Consider the following 21,745-nt stretch of genomic DNA (forward strand, 5'->3'; position numbering starts at 1 on the left):
TTTTATGTGTTGGTGCAGTTTATGCTGCCACGAAATGACTCGATTGCGGGGAAAGAGATTTTAATTATTGGAATTCGTTAACGTGTAAAAGATTTTCATTACTGTAAACATACAACCTTCCTGTATTTTATCCGGTTTGCTTAATAAAGAAACAATGGAAACACAAATTTTACGGCTTTCAGACTTATTGTGTATTGTTCGCACATTCGTTTTCATTTATTCTAAAACACAAAAAGCAATAAGCATCCATATCTTTTTTCATTTATAAATGTGCGGTTGCAAAAGTACTTATATCCACAAAAAAAGGGCAAAATTGCCTATCTCTATAATTCAAACCTTTGTAATCTCCATAAATCTATATTACTTTATACTTCTTAGATTAGTTCAGATCTAGGGCCATGAATATGCTAAATATCAAAAAGAAAAATTTTGTTTGTGAAAATACAGTTATGCAAGAGCATTTCTCTTTTTTTCTACTCTCTAAGGACCCGATTTCAAGTTATGGTGGCAAATATGTAGGTGGTGCAGCGCAAATGTGTAGCTATCTTTGTCCTACACATTAATTACCAATATGCGTCATCTTTCTCAAAGCTGGAATTTTGCGCCGTTACCATGACAATAAATGCGACCGTCGCAAGTCAACTTGAAATCGGCCTCTAAGCCACTTACTTATGCTCTTCAACTTCATTTATTCTCATTTATATGTACAGGGTGTATTCAAATTTGACCGACAAACGTTCAGGGCAGATTCTATGATCAAAAATAAGCATAAAACTCTTAATACATGTGGGGTCAAAAATGCTTAGTTTGCTAGATAATCGACTAAAAAGTTCTACCAGCAACAAAAGGGATCGGGTGGAATTTTTTGATGAAACTTACAAAAATAAGAAGGAGCTATGTACAATTTACAAAAATTGTCAAAATTTTGCCCCCCCCCTGTTCAATGCACAGATAACCCCATAAAATCCAAGGAATTCAGATCGTAATTGTTTTTACGTTTTTGTTGATTATCTCGCAGACTAAGCGTTTTTGACCCCATATGTATTAAGAGTTTTATGCTTATTTTTGATCGTAGAATCTGCCCTGAAAGTTTGTCGGTCGAATTCGGATGCACCCTGTATATTTAAATCGCATAAGATCTGGCAAAGCAAAGATCAAAAACTTGATTTACATAATTCTGGAAAGGGGCACGGCATCGAAGCTGGATTTATTTATCACTACGGATATTTCTATCAAGTAATAATAATCCCTTTGAGGGCACTTTTTTTTATTTAACGTTTATTTTGCTACACGCCCACTTTTTACACGACATCTATGTGAGAGTTTCAGATTTCCGACAATACTAAAATCAAGTGTTAGAATAAAACGTGTAGTCCCCGATGGCCACCCATTCAAACACTGATCACATCCAACGTTGCGTAACTTCACTGATCCAATGAAGATAGTGCTTCGCAGTAGTATACAATTACTTCCAGTAAAAACGAATGCCATTAAATGGATCACTCCAAGAACTAAATCTTTAGTAACAGATTGTGCGAAGCAAGCCTGGGAAGCTAACATACAGTCGCGGACAAAAAAAAGTAGGACAATGTTTTTCTAATGTAAATTTGCTTGCCCTTTCTATGGTTACTAAGAAAATATGTATTTACTCAACTCAATTCTGGCTAAATTTCTTAATAAGACTTGTCCTACTTTTTTTGTCCGCGACTGTACATACGCAGCCTGCCCCAGAACTGTCTCTCCACAAAAACAGGCATGTGCCAGCAGCAAAAGAGATTCCAAGATGACTAAAATACATTTTCCTGTAGCTCACATAACTGAGTTATAAAGTTTTCCATTTCACCAATCCCATAAGCTCGCCCTCAGGTATTACTCAAAAATCGGACAAGTTGCTAGAGAGAAAAAATAATTATTGATATCGCAACAATCAGCAAAAAATTCCGCCAATGGAAAATCCTATTTTGATGGTGCTCAACTCTGATTGGTCAAGTTTAGGATGTCTTTTCTCGATTATCGCTTGAGATAGGACTTTTTTTCTTTAAAATTCAGATTATCACATTTACCCTAATACTCCCTTTTTTCTCTGGGGAGGGAGTTTTGGGACACGCTGTATAACTAATAGAAAATTTAGCAACAACTACTACGAAGTTAATTAATATGGTTCATAAGTGACGTTTTGGTGCCGTTGATGGTAAAATTTCTTTGAGATATAGTAGTCGCCGGATTCTAACCCAAGAGGGACAGAGGAATGCTGGAGCAGAATACAATACATTTAATCTAACGAAATTTTTATTGAATCAGAGGAAAAACATGAAAGAAACAGTTTTTCCTCTATTTTAGTGGGGAGGACACTCTGTAATTATCAGTTAGGATGATTTTTGGTTTAACAGTTTAGATCAAATAATGAAATCAAGAATAAAAGATCTATCATAATCGCTGGAATCGAGAAAAATTGTTTCCATTTTGTGTTTATTTTTTTAAATTACTTTACTTTGTATATTACGGACATTACTACAAAGTATTGACGAATATAATTAAGTGAAACAATGCGACTCTCCTCCTTTCATGCAGGGTGACCATACAGTGTTCAATGTCAATGTTAGAGCATCCAGAACATGTAAACACAATGAAATACAGGGCCCTGCGTCCCTGGCAAGTGTTCATTAGCTAAATTGTGTTTGCTAAGTACATACTAGAGTACTTACTTGCACACACCCCAAAACAATGTTAACAAATTGTAATATTTGCTTAATTTTAAATTGGGTTTAAGACATTCTACTCGATGAATGAGCGATTTATTGTGCTTTAAAGTACCTACTGGTTTTGATGGTCAGGAACAAATCAATGTCGGAAACACCGAAATCTCGTGATGATGTGGGTTCTTGTGGTTAAGCTGTCTACACGAGCGCCACTTGCTTTATCCACTTCAGAAGAATTCTTGAATGCTTTGCACGAGATTTTTTATGATAAAATCATTAGGCTACAACTTCTTCATACATTCATAATTTATTATAATTATGATTGATTAATGATTATTACTATTGTTTATTTTTTCTTTTCCAATATTCTTAATCTTAAAAATTCACCGAATTGTTTTCTTTGTTGGAAAGTCCTTTTTGTTGACAACCACCCACTCCTTAAAGTTCATTTTTTTCTTTCTTCCAACCATGAGTTTTCTTGAAACTCTTTACATTCAATATATTTTCTTTCTCAGTTTTCGTGACAGTGTCTTGTGCTTCATATTTTATCTGTTGTGTTTTTACTTTACTTTTCATTCCTCACAAAAATTCCAAGTTTTAAACTGTTATATGTATGTATTTTTACCACAACTTTAATTTTTCTTCTTTTGCCCCAACCACGCTTTTTTATTTCTTCCGAATTCTTATTTTTAATATTTTTTGTTCTCATTCATTCTTTGTTTCATTACAATAATAACTTCGTCCTTTTCAATTTTAAAAATTGTTTTCCTACTTTGTTTCTACCAATTTCCATTTCAAACTACAAATAAGAAAATCTTTCTGAATCCTCTAAATCTTGAACCCCTTTAAATCCAGCCCAAATATTTTATCCGGAAACAGAAGCTGTATGCTTGTTTGGGATCAGTTTCGACAATGTTTGTTGATATATCGTATTTGTATTACGTATACATCCGTTATTTACATAATAGTGCTTATACATGGAAGTCAATCGGAGCGGAAGATATTTACAATAGACTTGGATTGTTCCAGGTCGAAGGATCCTCTTCGGCTGATGACATTACATTGTGTGATCACGGCTTTCATTGAATAATTAGCCAGTTATAACCTCAAACTGCTCATTGCGAACGTAGCCATTCTATCTACAGACATTCACATTATAAAAATTTGCATCGAATTCTTTCTCTATTTGTACCTAAAAAATGTCGTGTAATACTCCGGTCTTTAAATAAATGCTGAGACAACAGCATGTCCTGTTTGACAATGCTCGAATCAATAGGGGAGCTATTCGAGGAATCCTGCGACCAACCACTCGTTCCTTTCGTAATCGATGTTGAATTCTCTTTTTCTTATCGAAACCTTTCCGTGACGAAATTTACATTTTTAATAACGCTCTAAATAACAAATTTTGTCATTCCGGAATTAAGACTCTAATAAATAAAAACCATCCTACTCATTACTTTCTGCGTTACTGCTTAGTAAATCAGCACAAATACACAAAATAAAACGAATGGCAACTGTACACGAAGAACAATAATACGAGTATCTTTGACTTGTATTGGGACAAGTAATACTCGCGTTCCGTTTCAGCAAGATATTAAATATCTCGCAGCCGAAACAGTATCAGCTTTAACTTTTTCAGCTCACATCCAGGAGCGCCAAATTGTATCAAGAGTCATTTCATGGAAGAAAGAATTTTCTTTTATCAGATCAATTGACTACAACAGCTACTGGAATCGTTCGAATTTTCCACACAAGTTTAATTACAAATAGCAAACATTCACTCTTGAAACTTGTACAGGCAAGATTTTAATTACAAACTCAGAAGGCATTGCATGATTTCTCCGAGCGATATTAAGCGAGTCGTAGAGACGGAACTAAATTTGGTTAGAATTTGAAATCTAAGCTAAAAGGCCCGAATTACTTCTCCGGAGATCATTCTCAACTGCTAAATATGCAATTAAGCTGCAAACAGCAGATGGTCGTATTTTCGCCTTAACCACGCAAGACTTTATAATCTACTATTAAACTAATTGCAACAATAATGCATCAAGACGCTTTTAACTAGACAGACTTGGTTGAATTGTTTCTACAGTTCGTTCACTTAAGCTCTATGGTAATAAGATCACGTGATTTTCTCCGTGCAAACAAGGTTCCTCATCTTTACGAGTATTTCAGTAGATTATTTGTTTCCCTGATTCAGTTATAGTAGAATTATACCTAGTTGAGAAACCACGAGAGTAAAGTTACACAATTAGTGAAAAAAAGTGATTTCAAAATCATTTAACGAGCGTCAAAATCGTTAACCCTAAATTTTTATTAATACAGAATGTTACGCCACTGAAGTCTGATTTCTAGATGACTCGCAACGAGAGTACACGTGATTACTACATTGCTTAAGAGAACAGCGTGTAGTGCGCTCATTATTGACACATCTCGCTTGCGACAAATTGCTTAACACGTTGGTTAATTAATGTGTGATGTCTTAGACGGACATAAAATATGTAAATCTGGAAGTCAAAGAGTTAGTCTAACGCCACACTAATAGGGCCGTCTTATCCTTTGAGTTTCGTTGTGCTTCATGAGCTCAAGATCTTACTGAAACTAGAAGAGCATAAATTATGACTCATTAACAAAATTTTATTACAAGAGAAGTAACGCTTGTGAATTGCCGTTTCCAGGTCATGACGATATTTAATTCTTACTGGAATAAATAATGTTATAGCCAATATCTACTAATTAATAATATTTTTTGTGTTTTTATAAAATTCCAACACAGTCAGATTATAATTATATTTGTTTGAATACTTTTACGGTTTAAACATTCATCATTCATTAATTTTGTTTGATTTTTCCCTCTTATTTAATTGTTTTATTAATTTATAAATGTATTCTATTTTTGTTGCGTTGCAGTTTATTCAGAGTAACAGACAGGGTAATAATATTTTTATAGAACATTGTTAATTTTGTTCTATTATTCAAAAATTTCATAGAATATTGCTCAAAGATTAATGTTCAAACATGTTTCTCTAGAAAAAAATGTGTACTAATTGTGATATAAGTTGGAAATTAGGAAGGTGTAATTGTTGCGTGGAAGGGGTTAAGTTAGATTTAGAGATATTGGATTATCTCATGCGCTGTGACCTTGGAAATATCTGCGCGAAGGCGGAGCGAAAAACCAGTGAAAAATCTGTAAATGAAAACTGAAAACGTCGACTACTTTACATGCAAATAGAGGAGAGAGAGACGACACTAACGTAATGAATGACAATGTTTTCCGGTTCGTTTGTAGCGCCACCAATATTCGTCGTTTACGCATTCTCATAGCCCATGAGAAAATCCAACACCTATAATAATTTACGTCAAAAATTTACCAATCACGGAAGACATAATTCAAGCTTTTAACAAATTATTAATTGTTAATATGTCATGTTTTTTAGAAAATTTCTCATGTTTGACAACATATTTCACCTTCTCGTATTGTACGAGCTCGTTTTTCCAATTCTTACACTCAATTTCTCACTTGTGCAGTAGCTGCAAGATCTCAGTGTCACTTAACTAACCAGAAGTAAACTAGCCTTGTAAACTCAAGTTTCATCAATTAGGTACGTGAAGAAAAATCGATATAAACCCACAGCGTCAAATAACCAATCATCCTCTTAATTTCCACTTCTTGTTGACTGGAATCAAATAAATCCGTTTCATTTCTCAACAACTCACCTGAAAACAGAGATTTAATTAAACGAACAAAGTTTCAGCGTCTCACGAAAAATCACCGCCGAATAAATTTCGCCTTGTCAAGCATGGGAAAAAGTTTAACTTTGCGCTAACACCGTCAAGACGTTTGAGCTTTTCCTGCTGAGAGTTAAAACAACATTGTCGGTTTATTTTTTTGCCGAAATCAATGAATGTCGGAGTGAAAAACTGGCGACGCTTATTTTTGATGGTGCACCAATAAACTTAAATTCAGCACTTCCACAAAGTGAGATTTCCGTTTACACGAGAGAAAACAGTCGCCGGGAATGTATTCCTGTACGTCGTAAATCGGTCGAGATGGTATATTAATGAATTACCTCACATTCCGTTGTGGCATCCATTATTCAAATAAACAGTTCGTGCAAAAGGCCCACTTTGAAATGCAGCGACCAATTTCAATGGCATCATGGAAATTGTGCATTTAATTTGGTAATAAAGCTGTCTGTTGAATTAGGTTATGTTTTTCTAAGTTTGAGGTTATAAATAGCGTCAATGTCTAGTGCATTGTTGTCAGTTTTACTAGTTTGCAATAGAAGAATACTCAGACGACGGGGGAAATTCCGCATGTCAGGCAGTTTAGTGACGGAAATCGTACAGTATGTCCAACGTTAAAAAAAATAAATCATGGCCTCCCAAAACAACGTGAACGGTATGCGCGTTCAAATGAAATCCTGGGCTGAGTAAGCGCTGTAAAAACTAAACCGTTTAGAACAGTGTAAAGTTTGAATTTCCCGCCGTTTGACACGAATGACATTTGTTTATGTTTAATCGGGACATAATTAAACATGTTTGTTTTCAGCAAAGGGTGCCCTTAGATATTTGCTTCGAGAATAGGAATCGTTACGTTATTCTATTTTTAATGTTAAAACATTGCAAAGAAAGAAAAAAGCAAGATATTTTTGGCTCTAAATTTTAGGTTAGCTGTCAACATGCTCCATTTAATCTGCGCTTGAACGCGCGATATTTAGATACTTTACAATTTAATACACCGCCCCCGCGCAACAAATCGAACGAGTACTATTGTTATTTTCACCGTAAACAAAGCTCTAGTTTAGTTTATTATTACGCTGTTGGCTCCACTTCTCGTTTCGCAACGTAAACATCTGTTTAAAGCTGAAAATTGGGAGTACGCGACACTTCGCCATTCATTTTAACCAAAGTTTGCATTCATTTCCGTCGAAATGGTTTTTTCATGCAAACTAACCCATTACGAACCGTGTTCCTGCAAAACGAATGAGTATTCTGGACGGGACGTTTTGTTACAGCTAATAATTTTCGGAGTTTGGGTAACTTGCATCCTTTACAACTCGCCGAAGTTTTACTTGGGCAAGGCGATCACAGTGCCGAGGAAGAACAGCACCGAGACGATTTGTGCCTTCGACAGGAGAAAATACAACTCGGAGCTCTTCGACATCACCCACTTCGTCCTCTTCTACAACATCCCCTTAATAATCATGTCGGTGAGTACTGCTGTATCCTTTTGTTATTGTAAAAAATCAAATGAAATCTATTATCTCTCCTTCAAGCTCCAGTGTAGTAATTTGTGCGTCTTGAGACAAGACTGATCTAAATTGAGCTTCTATTGTTGATTCCATTAACAGTCGCGCTCTGACATTTGTTCGAGAACTGATCTGTTCCTGCTGGAGGAACTGTGGTAAAACGTGCTTCACTCTCTTCATTAGTCCCGATCTGGTTTTATAAATCGCAGTCTGCGGCCCTGCCATAAAACCAATATCCGGGATTGCTTTAATTGGATTTTTGTCTTTCCAGTTGCTCTACTCGAGGATCGCGATTTGCCTGTGGAACAGCTCTCAACAACTGAAAAAACAACTGAATGCCTCCACAAACCCCAATCAGTACCAAGGATTGTGTCAAAGGCAATCCAGTCGCTACCGAATCGATAAAAAGGTAACACAGGACAATCTTTTCTTGTCCGAGCGATTCTTCCATGTCCCGAGACTTCCGCTTTATGCGACGCGAAAGACGCAGGATTTATACGCACGTCCGGGACCGTGTAAATAAAAACCAATTAAAAAACAATTTCCATAATTTGGCACGTGACGCGATTATCCTTGAATGCGAATCAGGCTCGGATTATGAAAAGTTTAAACGCAACGTTAATTGGACAAAGAGTTATGCACAATTAGGTCTAATTAAAAGCGTCGTTCTTGGTAAAAAGTGGCCGCATTTTCGCAATTTTTCCATTAGTGCAGCTTTCCGAGGGCAAATTACTTCTTCGATTACGGAGCTTTCGCTTTAAAAGATCTGAAGCAATTTCTCTCCAAACTTCATTTGTGTCCGAGATTTGTGCTCTTGTTTACGAAGCGTACAATAAAATTAGGATCCATTGTGTCATACACGTGTCTGCCTATTACTGTCGATTGAACCCCAATGTCTGTCAGAATCAGTGAGGCTGCATTATTTAAGAGCGAAAGCTCGAGCTTAACGATTTTCGATTGTTGCTTATTACTTTCCCGACAGAGCTTCGAGTTTGGACCACATGTGAGAAACTGGACACGATAACTGCACAAGTTTCGCCGTTAAACTATGGCAATAAAGCGGAAAAATAATGATCTCGATTTACTAAACTGACACTTTAGATAATAACCTACACAGCAATATCAACCTCGTTTGCTAAGTTCTAAACGGAATGGTGAAGCAATTGTAAAAAGAAAATTAAAAACTGCTTGGGGCATACTCGATACCTTTTTGGGGATCACATTTGTGACCTGTGACACCGGTTCTCCCAAGTAATACGAGAATGTGATTCAAACCCCTTCATTTACAATTTATTCGCGGGTTCAGGTCTAATGCAACATTCTCTTGTGAATTTTAGACAATGAAATGCTTTTTACTTTATCAAAATAAGCCACGGCAAAAGAAATGTTTTATAATAAAAGATTTACTACATAATAAATGCAGAATATGTTACGTTGAACAAAAGAAATTCTGACTTTTTACCAGTGAGGTCAGAGGTGAGCTTCGTCATTATTTTGTCAACAATTATGTGTTGTTTGACTAGGTTTTTGATGCTAAGTAAAATGTTCTAAATTAAATTCTGTTACAAACAGCGAATCACAGCTTTTGCTACTATTCGTTAAACTATTTTTAGAGCGTGTTGTTGGTATAAGCTGGTTATAAAAAGAGAAATAATCCGGAACTGTGTTATCGTAATATCGAAAACCGAAATTAATCGATGAGGTAAATAGAGGGATAATAATAATGAATGTACAGGGGATAATAACCCGTCTGAAAGGAAAGTTTACACTATTAGCTCTGTATACCTTTATTAATAAATAATTATTAATAAACCGGTGGCAAAGAACTGGAAATCCGATTATATCCATTCTATCACGATTAATAGCTAATAAGTAAGTCTAAATTTAGATCGTGTGTACTAGATCGAGCAAGCAAATCAAGTTCAACAACACAAAGAAAGCTTGTATTTCGACACTGCTTGAGTGCTTGGAGCTTAATGGGAAGATGAATCTATTCTATATATAGGAAGATAAAGCTTAATCGGTTTGTTGAGTATTTTCGGTAAGACTATAGCTTTTGATGTGTAAACTTTGTTAAATCCGGTTCAAAGGGTCACTTACCTCGTTAATACATTTTTATCCATCGGGGATTAAGATAACAAAATAAACGAAACTGTTTAAAATTTCCATACGATCTGATTTTGTTTCTTTGTTATTTTTCACACCTCTCTGAGAAAATAATTTCATGCATAATCTCTTCCACTAGATAATCCTTCTCGTAAAAATTTGCAAGGAAATTTGGCAACTTTCCGCACAACAATAAAGTTATTCCGACCACGAGATAAGCTTCTGGTGCTTCAAGTTTGTGTAAAACGATTAAGCGTGCATTTGGACCAACGATAAAACTATTACTGCTCCAGCACTACTGCAAGATACAATCTAAAGGTCTTGTGGGGGTTTTAAAATTGTGAATTATTCAAAAATTACCGTCTAATCGTTTATCTATTTCATTTCCTTAAAGATAGAATGTAATTCTTTTGGGAATTTACAAAAAAAAAAATTAATTAATAAATAATAGTTCATTATGGTACTAGTGCGTTAGAAGGCATATACGTCACGCGAAAAGACAGGTAAACCACGAGTTGAAAACGAGTGGTTTAGTTTTTCAGATGTAATTATGTACTATCGTCTAGCAAAAAAACTGGTACAGTATGTTACTATAGACACTTCCAAAACTCACATTTTTTATTGAGTTTTGGAAGTGTCTAAAGTAACACCATGTGCCAGTTTTTTTTTCTAGTTGATAGTACAGTTACGGCCACGGAATTCGTCAGTTATTTTACTGTCAATTCGAAAAAAATTGTGTAACCTAAGCTTCATTGTCATTATGACTGACAGTCAAAATTTTTGTGACAGAAATTCTGTCACGCACAATAAAAATTATTGACAAATTGACATCTATGTCAAAAATTCCAATGTGAGGTTAGAAATATATAAAACCTGTTTTACAGCTAATGTCAGTTGAATGACAACAACTGACGAAATTCCGTGGCCGTGACTGTACAAGTTTTTTGATTAAATCTTATTTAACCACTTTCAATATGTCAGATTCAGAAATGAATTTGTTAAAATTTGAGTTAGGAATTTCAAATGATTTAGCTAGTTTACTTTATCTGCCGCTCGTCAGCGGAGATAATTACTTTATCTGTGGCTCGTCAGCTCGTCAGATGTCATGGCAATGAAGTGACACTTTAGCAGCAGTATAATGTCATATTTTACTGACGTTTGAAGAAAAATGAACTATCTATAGAAGAAACGTCTAAATCTGGCTATAAACTTTTAGAGCAAATAAACAAGACTAAGGGTGCGTTTTTTCATCGATAGTTAACTAATGGTTACATGTTAACCTTAGGTTAGAAAATTGTAAGTGTTTCTCGATACATAGTTAACAACAACTTTGTAGTTAACTTCTAAGTTTTTGTAACCAAAGGAATAGGTGCTTGTTAAAGTTATGGTTAATAATTTAAGACAAACGTCAACATTATTAGTTTTACATTAATCACTAATAAATACCAGAAATGGATGATTATGATGTAAACGCGTACAGTAGTGATGAAGAATTTGTAATAAGAAGACCAAAACTAGTGCGCGAAAGGATAAATCACTTTGAAATGTGGGACCACGATGAGTTTGTAGATCGTTTTCGCCTATCTCCACAAACTGTGACAAGACTTGTTGAGGAAGTACAGCATGATGTTGAACATCAAACGGATAGGTAAATAACGTATCCAAGAACTTTTATTTTTTTTCTATTAGCAGTTTTTTTTCTTTTTTTTTTTGTAAGTAGGTAATTAGGCACCTAAAGTTCTGTATAATCACCATCATTTTTACAGGAATGATGCACTAAGCGCCGAAAATCAAGTACTATTAACTTTAAGGTACTATGCCACAGGATGCTTCTTAAGGACAGCTGGAGATTTTGTAGGCGTTCATAAGTCCACTTGCAGCAAAACAATTAAGAGAGTGTCCTGGGCCATCGCCGCACTTCGACCCAATTATATTTACATGCCACATACTGCAGAGGAAATCAGCATTTGCAAAGAAAAATTTTTTAATATTGGGAGATTCCCAAAATGCATAGGGGCTATAGATTGCAGTCATGTAAGAATAAAATCACCAGGTGGACCAAATGCTGAAACATATCGAAACAGGAAGCAATTTTTTTCAATAAATGTGCAAACCATTGCTGATGCAGATCTGAAAATACGAAATATTGTAGCAAGGTGGCCTGGTGCCAGTCATGATGCCCATATATTTAGAAATTCGAAAGTATTCAGATCATTTGAAACCGGTACATTCGGTTATAACGGCAGCGCAGTTTTAGTTGGTGATAGTGGTTATCCAATTAAACCTTACTTGATTACTCCTTTACAAAATGTCAATAATCAAGCAGAGAATTTATTCAATGAGTCCTTGATTCGGACAAGAAATGTTGTTGAACGTTCATATGGGGTATGGAAGCAACGTTTTCCAGGATTAGCTTTAGGATTAAAATTGAAAGTAGAAACAATTCAAGCTGTAATAGTGGCTACTGCAATATTACACAATATGGCTGTGGATGAAAGAGACATATTACCCCCTGTTACAAGACAAGAAGCTCGAGCAATAGAACTAGTAAATAACAACATTCCAATCCCTTTTCCTATACATATACGGCGAAATGGTATTAACCATATCACACGAAATAATTTAATTAATAACTATTTTGCCAGATTGTAAAGCATTGTTTCAATAAAAATTCTTTTATACTTACTTATACAGTATGTTATTGAAATGCGTTAAGAAAATTTAAACGGTGATAGAACTCATGAAAACAAATTACTTTTCTATTTACCATTTTTTCGAAAAATCTTTTTAAACCCAGATAAAATTTTAATTAGTTTGATCGTAAATTCTAGTACCCGCCAATATCTCCGCGCGTGCATTAAAAGCGAAAGAAGATAAAAACTTAGATAGTCAACCAAAAACCAATTCTTTATTCGTAGTAAGTGAGAGTGACATTGAAGTTACGTACCACACTTGATCAAGGGCACTAATCATTCGAAATGACGCCCTCCGTAATTTATGCACGCTCTTGTGTGCCCTTCGAGCCACAGAAGCTTGAGTTCTCATCAACATGTTAGAATTTTATCGAATTGCCTCGGTGTCAACTGGAGTCTCATACACAATCTGTTTTAAATGGCCCCATAAAAAAAGTCACAAGGGCTTAAGTCCGGTGAACGAGCTGGCGATAAACTGGTCAATTATGACCTATTGAAGAAGCCATTGACAAAATGCAATTCGACGTGGTGGATCTTCTGATTTTAAGTGTTGGACGCGTTGAAGATGATATTGATAAGGATGTAATCCTTGTTCGTGCAGCGTTCTCCAAATTGTAAAACTGGAAACGTCAATTCGTAATGCAAGTCGTCGGCAACTAACATTTGGTTCTTCGTCGACAGGACAGAACTAAAAGTACCATAATCCCTTAAATGCTGGACAGCATTCACAAAGGTACGTGGACAGGGAACTTGGCGACCGGGAAATCTCTTCATGTACCTACATACAAACGCCTGGTTGCATCAGCATTTGATAACGCTTCCCCGTAGATGAGCACCAAGTCTGTTAACTCCGGATTAGTGTACTGCACCATTTTTAACGATAATTACGGGAAATTCACTTTCTAATAAATTGTAAACACGGCCGTGTGCAGGTGAAGGACGTGACTAAATTGTGTCAGTACGTTTTTGCAAGACTTATCCGCCTGGGTTTTTGCCGTATTTACTTTTTTTGCGTTAACGTTTTTCGTACGAAGCCGTTCTTTCACCATCTCATCCATAAACGACTCGATGACACCCGGAATACGGTGAAAATAAATTCGAGCATAAATTTGAGTTTTCGAAAAAATGGTAAATAGAAAAGTAATTTGTTTTGATGAGTTAGTTCTATCACCGTTTGAATTTTCCTAACGCATTTCAATAACACGCTGTAGATATATGTAGGTATTAACTTGGAAAATAAATACACATCATTATTCAGATAATTGCTTTAATAATATTTTTTTCTTTAAATGAAGAATATCAATTTTTAACGCATGTTCTTCAAGAAACTTTTCTTTCTGGAGCTGCACAAATGCAATTTTCTCATTTATCAATTTACTAGAAAACCTTGTTCGTTTAGCTGACAAATTTTCATTGGGAGTGCACAAACGCTTATTTTTAGGCGTTTTTAACTGAGCTGGAACATATGTTGACCAATTTGGTGAAGGTTCTTCATGTACATTTTTGTGTAACTGGGATGGTGCAAATGTTGACACATCTTGCTCTGACCTTGAGCCACCATCTGACAAAGCTTCTTCTACAAAACAAATATACTGTATACTAAAGAATGACAATTAAACTATGCACTTTTACCATCACAATCCAATATACTGGGTAATCCATGAATTTGAGTCCCCAACATGTCAATGATCACTTTGTCACAATCTGTTAAATCTTCCAGTTGAGCCTTTCCTCCCCCTGTGATTCCATATTCCTTCTTGTTTTTTGCAAGTTTTTTTGTTGTTTCTCTTTTTAAAACTTTGAAGTGCCTCTCCAGATTGCTTGGGTTTTTTTCATTTCCTTCATCAGATTGGGGATTATTGTACACATTTGCAACAGTTTCCCAATTAATGTCTTGTCCATTGTCTGAATTTTCGGAAATAACATTTAGTAATTTAATACCATTGTCTTCTGAAGACTGATTGTCATTTCCTGCAAGATTCATTCATAACAGTAGAATAAATAATGTTATATTTTACCTGTAATTTTACTGGTTGTTGTTTCAGAATTTGTTAGTTTACTTGCCGAGGCCCTTTCCTTTGCCCCCTTCTTCAAGTTATTGTATTTCTGCTTAAGAGCAGCAACAGATCTGCATTCCCTTCCGCTTCTGGCGTTATAAATATTCGCAATTTCTTGCCATGTGTCTTCTTTCTTTTTCCAAGTAATATGGCCACTTTTTTTACATTCTATTATGTCTTGATAAGATCTTACTAGACTTATCAACAGCTGAACCTCGTCCGACCCAAAATTTGATGATCTCTTGTTAGAAGACATTGCAAAGCACTATCGTTGTCCTTATTTATGTAACTGTAATTGACAAGCCCCTTGATCTCTACACCCTGACCCTCCTTTTAGGACACCCTGTGGGTAATCTTGCATTTTACGGTGGCAAATGTGCGCATGTGCAAACTTCATATACTGACCCCCTGTTGTCAACGGTATAATTTGCTAATTTGCTTTCAAAATATAAATTAGACAGGGCCCAATTTTTATTGAGAAATTACTGCCGCGTTTAAAATTAATTGGGATTCAACAATTTGATTTGAAGCAACACATTTTCGCCATATAGTAGACATTTCTACGCATGCGCACATTTGCCACCGTAAAATGCAAGATTACCCACCACGGACACCACTTTCTCACTTATTAACACATTTATTATACACGACAGTCACGACACGGCCACGGGGCTTTTGTTTATGAGGTTATGTTTCCCACGTTGGAAGCGCGAAATGTCATCGTATGTGTACCAACCGCAGAAAATAATAGACAAAGTAAAGGTTACACAACCATAAGTTAATTTAGCAATGAAAAACATGATTATAGTTAACTATAAGGTTAATTACAAAATGATGGTTACCTAACCACCAAGTTAACTATCAATGAAAAAACGCATCCTAAATTGCCTGAATTTTTGAGCTTCGTATCTATAGTTTGTCTCAATTCTAAATTTCCACTACCTGTTGAATTATGTTGGCAAAATAAAAATATTTCTAAATTGGGGATTCTTATAACCAAAGTTGGCAATATAATTATTTTATAAATATGATTCGAAAACATTAAAATTTGTTCATAAATTTATTTTGCTTTTAGAATTTGATTTTCTACCTACTTACTTGCTGCATTTTAAAAAAGGTTTTCGTTCTTTTGCTTTATTCTAAAATTTTGAGTTGTAAAAACGGAACAAATACAATCTGACGCATTTTTCACCAAAGTGTTGCTGGTTGTATTTCCAACGTAGAATGCAGTGTTGGTGGAAATTTAGAATTGAGACAGACTTTAGTTAAAAATGTTGCTGAATGTACGATAGATATTATTGAAATCTTATATTTCTCTCAAATAATAAATTGAAACTTTTTTCACCTTTGTTCAAAACAGTCATTCTAGAGATTGCCATAGCTACATCACACGTCAAACGAAAAAAGATAATTGCTCTCTTGCTTTCAACCTCGGTTCAATTCTTTCTTGCAATAAAAAACTTTTCACGGTGGGCTTTTACACGTGTGCAGCTTAATGTTCTGATATCCTTCCAATCGCAGGAACGTGTCCAACACCGAACCTCCATATTTGGTGGACACGTAATCTTATTACTGTTATTGGACAAGTAATCAATGCTGCGGAATGTGTAAATGGTTTCAATTCACCCTTTCCGGGTCAGATCTAAGGGTTCGCTGCTGAATCGTAAAAGCTCAAAGCACAGTCAAACCAAGATTAGTGCCAGCATTGGGTAGATCTGATTGTATGAATCTGGTTTAATTAAGCAGAATTTTCACGCACAGTTCTTGCAAAGACAGACGGGGTCGACGTCTTCAGTGAAAACCAATTTCCGGTAGCTTCGAGCTTTGGAAGTTCTTCTTGTTTCTGGTCGGAGCTAGGTGAGGTTAATGCCCTTAATAAATCTCACGTCAAACTTAATCGCTCAAGTTGAATTAAATTTTTTGAAAATATGAGCGTGCTCGGCTTCCGGTTGCTGCAAATTTCCTGGTCGCGAGATGACGAGAGTGCGCCACAATAAAATTCTTTATTTCGCTCTAAAAATAAAGCTGTAACCTTGGTCCCTTGGGGGACCTCGTCACGAGTTACCTGGTGCGTGCGGTCCTCGCACAAATCAAGCTCGGGAAAATTGATCGAGTACCACTTTCATCTCCACTTTTCAGGTGACGAACGGGGACGCCAAGCTGCTGCAGAACTCTTCGACCAACATGCCGAACGCCAACTCGAGCCAGAACGTCTTGGCGGCAAGAAGGGGCGTAATCAAGATGCTTATAATAGTCGTTTGTGCTTTCGCCGTGTGCAATTTGCCCTTCCATGCGAGAAAAATGTGGCAATATTGGTCGTCCAATTATCAGGGGAATTCCAACTTCAGCGCCCTCTTCACCCCGCTGACCTGCCTGGCGACGTTTTTCAACTCGGGAGTCAACCCTCTGCTGTACGCGTTTCTCTCAAAGAACTTCAGAAGGTAAAATTGAAACCGCAATTTAAATAGGGCGAGAGCTTGCGACAAACGAAATTGGAAGAAAAGGTTCAAAATAAAAAATACAGAGGCGGAGGTCGGATTTGTCGGGAGAGGCTTTGGCAAAAAGGGTAACAAAAAGGGGTGCTCAATGCGTAGGTAAAGCTTAAGACCACATATTGGAAGTATCTCTGCACACAGAGATTATTTGGTAACGAGGCAGATGTTGAAATTGGGTTTTCAATAGAAACATTTATTTTACCAAGAAATTTCTCTCAAAAATTTTGACAGTTTTGTCGGTACGAATCAATCTACGAATCTGTTTTTATTTCCACGTCGTTGACTGAACTCTTCCGTGTTAAAACTGACAAGAACTGGTTCAATTTCATTATCGCGATCCCAATGAGGTGCAACATCTCTAAGTAATATTTCTTGATGATTTCTCATTAAATTTCTCCCGCCCCCTCTCTCCAAACATTAAGCAATAATTTTCCCCCTTTTCGCATTTCTGTGCGCAGATGTTGGGCGTGCACTGATGATGTTATTTCCAGAGGCATGAGGGAAATCTTGCTGTGTTCGTGCCGGGGAAGGAGACAGCAGAACAACAGAAACCACCTCAGCTTGCACGTGGGCATCCAGAGGCACGCCTCCACCAGATCCACGGTCAAAGCGAACGCAACCACCGTGACAATTATGAACAATGACCACAGTTCGGAATGTTCGCACGACGTATGAGGCTGCGCTTCCTGTCTCTACTGTTCTAGATACAGCTAAAGGGGCAGCCACACAACGATTGTTTCTATGTTGTACTTATGTAAGATACGACTGTGTAAATATCGCCGTATTTGACGTAACATAGTGCTGTCAAGACCATATCTGTTACGGTTTGTCTCTGGATACGTTAACGGAGCTTTAAGAATTTATACTAACGCATATTTTTGCAATCAAGCGGATTTGTTGTGGCAAGTTATGATGCACAAGTCGGTTGACGATCGCAGTGGCAAGGTTTGACCACTCGGTGTCCAACCGTAAATGAACGCCTAGTATTTGTAAATACTTAACACTGAACAATATGTATTTTCCTACTTGTTTCAAAAAGACTGTAAACAATTGTATTTTATAATAAAGAATCATACAGAAACAATTCGTGTTTTTGTCAAATAATTGTTATTTACAGTAAGAGTGAGAAATGCAAAGCTTTCGTTCACGCGATGCAATTCAAGTGACCGAAAGCGGCCTTACTTTCGAGTGCTGTACTTGGTTTTGTTCGATATCTCCTTAGAAAGTCTGTAACAAAGTCAATAAAGTGGTTGCGTGCACGTTATGGAAATTGTGAAAATCGATGATGAGAGTTATATGTTCCTGATGATGTTTTGGAAGAAGCAAGTGCCGCGAGTTACCAAATGTTGCCTAAAAAATCAAAAAACCTGTGAGTGAAAGAGAGTGAGCGAAAAACGATGAGCGAAAGTGAAGTGAACGAAAGAGAAACCTTCACCCACTGGTAACTATGGATACAGACTCACTTTCTAGGGAGGTATCGAACAAAAATATTGGAGAGAGCTCTGAATACGTTAAACTGTTACCTTTGATAACACAAATCGTGTAAAATTTATATGACGTCTCAAATAAAATTTAAAAAAACCAAGACATGCCTTACAAATCCAAAGTTAAAGTTTTTTATTTATAAGTTATTTAAGCTTTAATGATCCAAGTTTGTTTCTGAGTGAGGAGAAGCTTTAGATAATTTCTTTGTTAATTAAAAACGTGCAGAAGAACTGTCGTGTAGACAATTTTAAAAATAAACTTTGAAATGTTTTCAAACTAACATCTGAACTAATAAAGAAACTGTTCTCGGATATATCTCTAAACACCTATAACCATTAACTGTTAGAAACTAAAAGTTGTTAGTATTTACTTGACGAAATTTTCTCTAAACAACTTTCCTTTCAGCCACTCAATGTCGAAATGTCTTACAGATTGTTATTGCATTTTCACAGATAAATGTCTAGAAGTAATCTCTACTAACTACAATTTACTTAAGCACTATTAATTTTAATTTAAGATTAATCCAGATTAACTAACAAAATTAACTTTACATTTTATGTAATCCCCCTGACTGTAAATAATTGGAAGCTTTCATTACAGTTTCAACATTTTTTCTTTAATTACGTGACAAAATCTGGATCGCAGCTCTCGAGTGTGACGTTACATAGAATAGTATATTTTCTTAACACCACTTGACCTGGAATCGACGAAAAATTCTTGCAGCTTTTCAATTTCGAACGTATTGAATACAACGAATAGCTTCACATTGGCAAATTACCTGTTTCAAAGCAGCCGAGCTTTGTTTCAAATCCGGATAAATCCAGTCTACTTTATTCCCGACGCGTTTACCATTCTCGCTGAAATAGCATTTCACATCATTTTTGATTAAAAAATGTAAAAACACCGAATCATATTTTTTTTGATAAACATAACATTATAAACAAGATTTACTTGTCGCTGAATCTAATTCGTATGAATGAGAGGTCCAATTTATTTTTTATGTATGTACCTATGTAGGTGCTTGGATTTCAAAACAAGATTATCGATGGAAGTTGTATTTTTTTTTTACTTTATCACGATCTCACATGATTTGTACTTTTTACACGTTTTCTTATCTTTTATAATGAATACCACATTTATGTACTTGCTGCGTAAAAATATTTAAATATGTTTTAATAATAAAAGGTTTTGAAAATGCTCAATTAAAAACAAAACACTCTCTTTTATTTCTTTCGTATAACTTGCTCTTTTTAAATTCTTTCACATTGATGTAGTAAAAAGCACAAGAACCGATCGTTCTCTGAATAATCGAATTATGAAATTTTTTTGATGTTTAAAAAAGAAAAGTCTCAGTATCAGAACTGTTTTGTCTAAGAGGATTTCCACTCTAATAACCTTCAGGAAATACGTTACAATCTTTTCATCTGTAACGGATACATCGAATGGCTTCACATTCACAAATTTGTTTCGAATTTATTCAATCGCGGCTTCATCTCAAATCCGAATAAATCCAGGGCTTCTGTCACCCTCACCGAAGAGACAATTTCACGATGTTATTGTTACTGAACATATAAAAACCCAATTCGATCGATAAATAGTCACTAATATGTTTTATTAAATCAGTTCTAAGACGAATAAAACAAGTGTTTCCAATCATTTCTGCAATCTTCGGGGCACACCTAAAGATACAGTTTGCAGATTTTTTTAAAGATTTAAAATAAATATAATAACCTGGCGATAAAGTAACAATACTCGGTTACATAACATCCAGCTATATGGCATGTTGATTGTGAACAAGGATCCTGCCGCAGAAGAAATTGTTGTTGAGATTCCTAAGGGAATTATAAATCCTAGTTTACCGCTAGCAGACAATATTTTAAGTACTCGTATTTTGCAGATTTGCATTGTACGGCAAATGGCGCGCGCCGCTTCCCAACCTTTTCAAACCCAACCATTGTGCCCATTAATCGCCCATAATATGCAATAAAATTTTACGACCTACAACGATTTTGAGAAAACAGTACAACCGTTTTAACAATTTTTATTTCCTCTTGTTGGACAGGAAATTCTTTCTTAATAACAAATTTTTCCTGTGTTAACTCTCTATCAATGACACCAAATCCGTGTGTACCTACTAAAAAACACAATATACAGACCGATTCACATAACTTTCCGACCCTGACGAAATTTAAATGCAGCCAGTAATACATGTTTCATTCATAACTTGATCCAAAAACATGAATAATTTTAAACGTTATTCAATTATAAAAATTAAAAAATGACAGTAATCGACAGTATTTTTTTTATTTAAGAGACTGACTCACTATTGAAGCACGTTTTAATTAACAAAAAATATTTCAGAAGTGTATTAAAATAAAATTAAAATACAGCAAAGTACTAAAACAAAGCATTATGTTATGCAGTGACAACTGCATGAAAATGCATGAAATAAGTAGTTACATATTTACATTACAAATGCGGTAGACTACATTCTATAGCGCCAGGTTTTTAAATTAACAAAAACCGAACGATCTAAATTGCCTACCGCATTAGTAATGTATTAATTTTTTTGGCCGATGACGTATTACTCGTTTCTCAAATTTGAAATTCGTTGTAATCAATAATTTTGCGAAACCTGGCAAAGACTGTTGTAGTAAAAACTAAATAGTTTTTTGCAATTTCGTCATAGGTCCATCTTCATTTAAATATACATATATTTACTTCTTTCATTTAAATATGTACTTTTTCCATTTAAATATGTACTTTTTTATTGCAAGATAATATAAAATAGATAGTACAATAAATACCATGAAACAACAAATGATACGTACGTAAATACACTAAATATGGAAAAAGTTGGCGATAACCAGGTGTATGTAAGTATTCAAAATAATTACAGACCCAAAAAAATTGACTTTGTGAATAGGATTTGAAATATATGAATAGTTATTTGTGTAT

General features: G+C 35.4%; 1 protein-coding gene and 1 long non-coding RNA gene across 4 annotated transcripts in view; one reads left to right on the forward strand and one right to left on the reverse strand.

The window, feature by feature from the left end:
• LOC138131299 (trissin receptor-like) overlaps positions 1–18,386 on the forward strand; it is a 73,549-nt gene extending 55,163 nt beyond the window's left edge. For both annotated transcript variants that reach the window (XM_069048235.1, XM_069048234.1), the window contains exons 5-8: positions 7,718–7,912; positions 8,223–8,360; positions 16,947–17,248; positions 17,794–18,386. In XM_069048235.1, the coding sequence (XP_068904336.1) occupies positions 7,718–7,912; positions 8,223–8,360; positions 16,947–17,248; positions 17,794–17,977 (819 nt within the window). In that variant the 3' untranslated portion in view covers positions 17,978–18,386. The remainder of the gene's footprint in view (positions 1–7,717; positions 7,913–8,222; positions 8,361–16,946; positions 17,249–17,793) is intronic.
• On the reverse strand, positions 14,001–15,966 carry LOC138131304 (uncharacterized). Of its 2 annotated transcripts, XR_011159755.1 has the most exons (4): positions 15,413–15,966; positions 14,769–15,096; positions 14,383–14,721; positions 14,001–14,326 (listed from the first exon to the last, which is right to left on the reverse strand). It is a non-coding gene; the product is annotated as an uncharacterized lncRNA (long non-coding RNA). The 2 variants fall into 2 exon arrangements; XR_011159754.1 differs by having other exon boundaries at positions 14,769–15,960.
• Positions 18,387–21,745: the final 3,359 nt, after the last annotated feature.

The sequence above is a fragment of the Tenebrio molitor genome, chromosome 5 (genome assembly GCF_963966145.1).
Source record: "Tenebrio molitor chromosome 5, icTenMoli1.1, whole genome shotgun sequence".
Taxonomy (NCBI): Eukaryota; Metazoa; Arthropoda; class Insecta; order Coleoptera; family Tenebrionidae; genus Tenebrio; species Tenebrio molitor.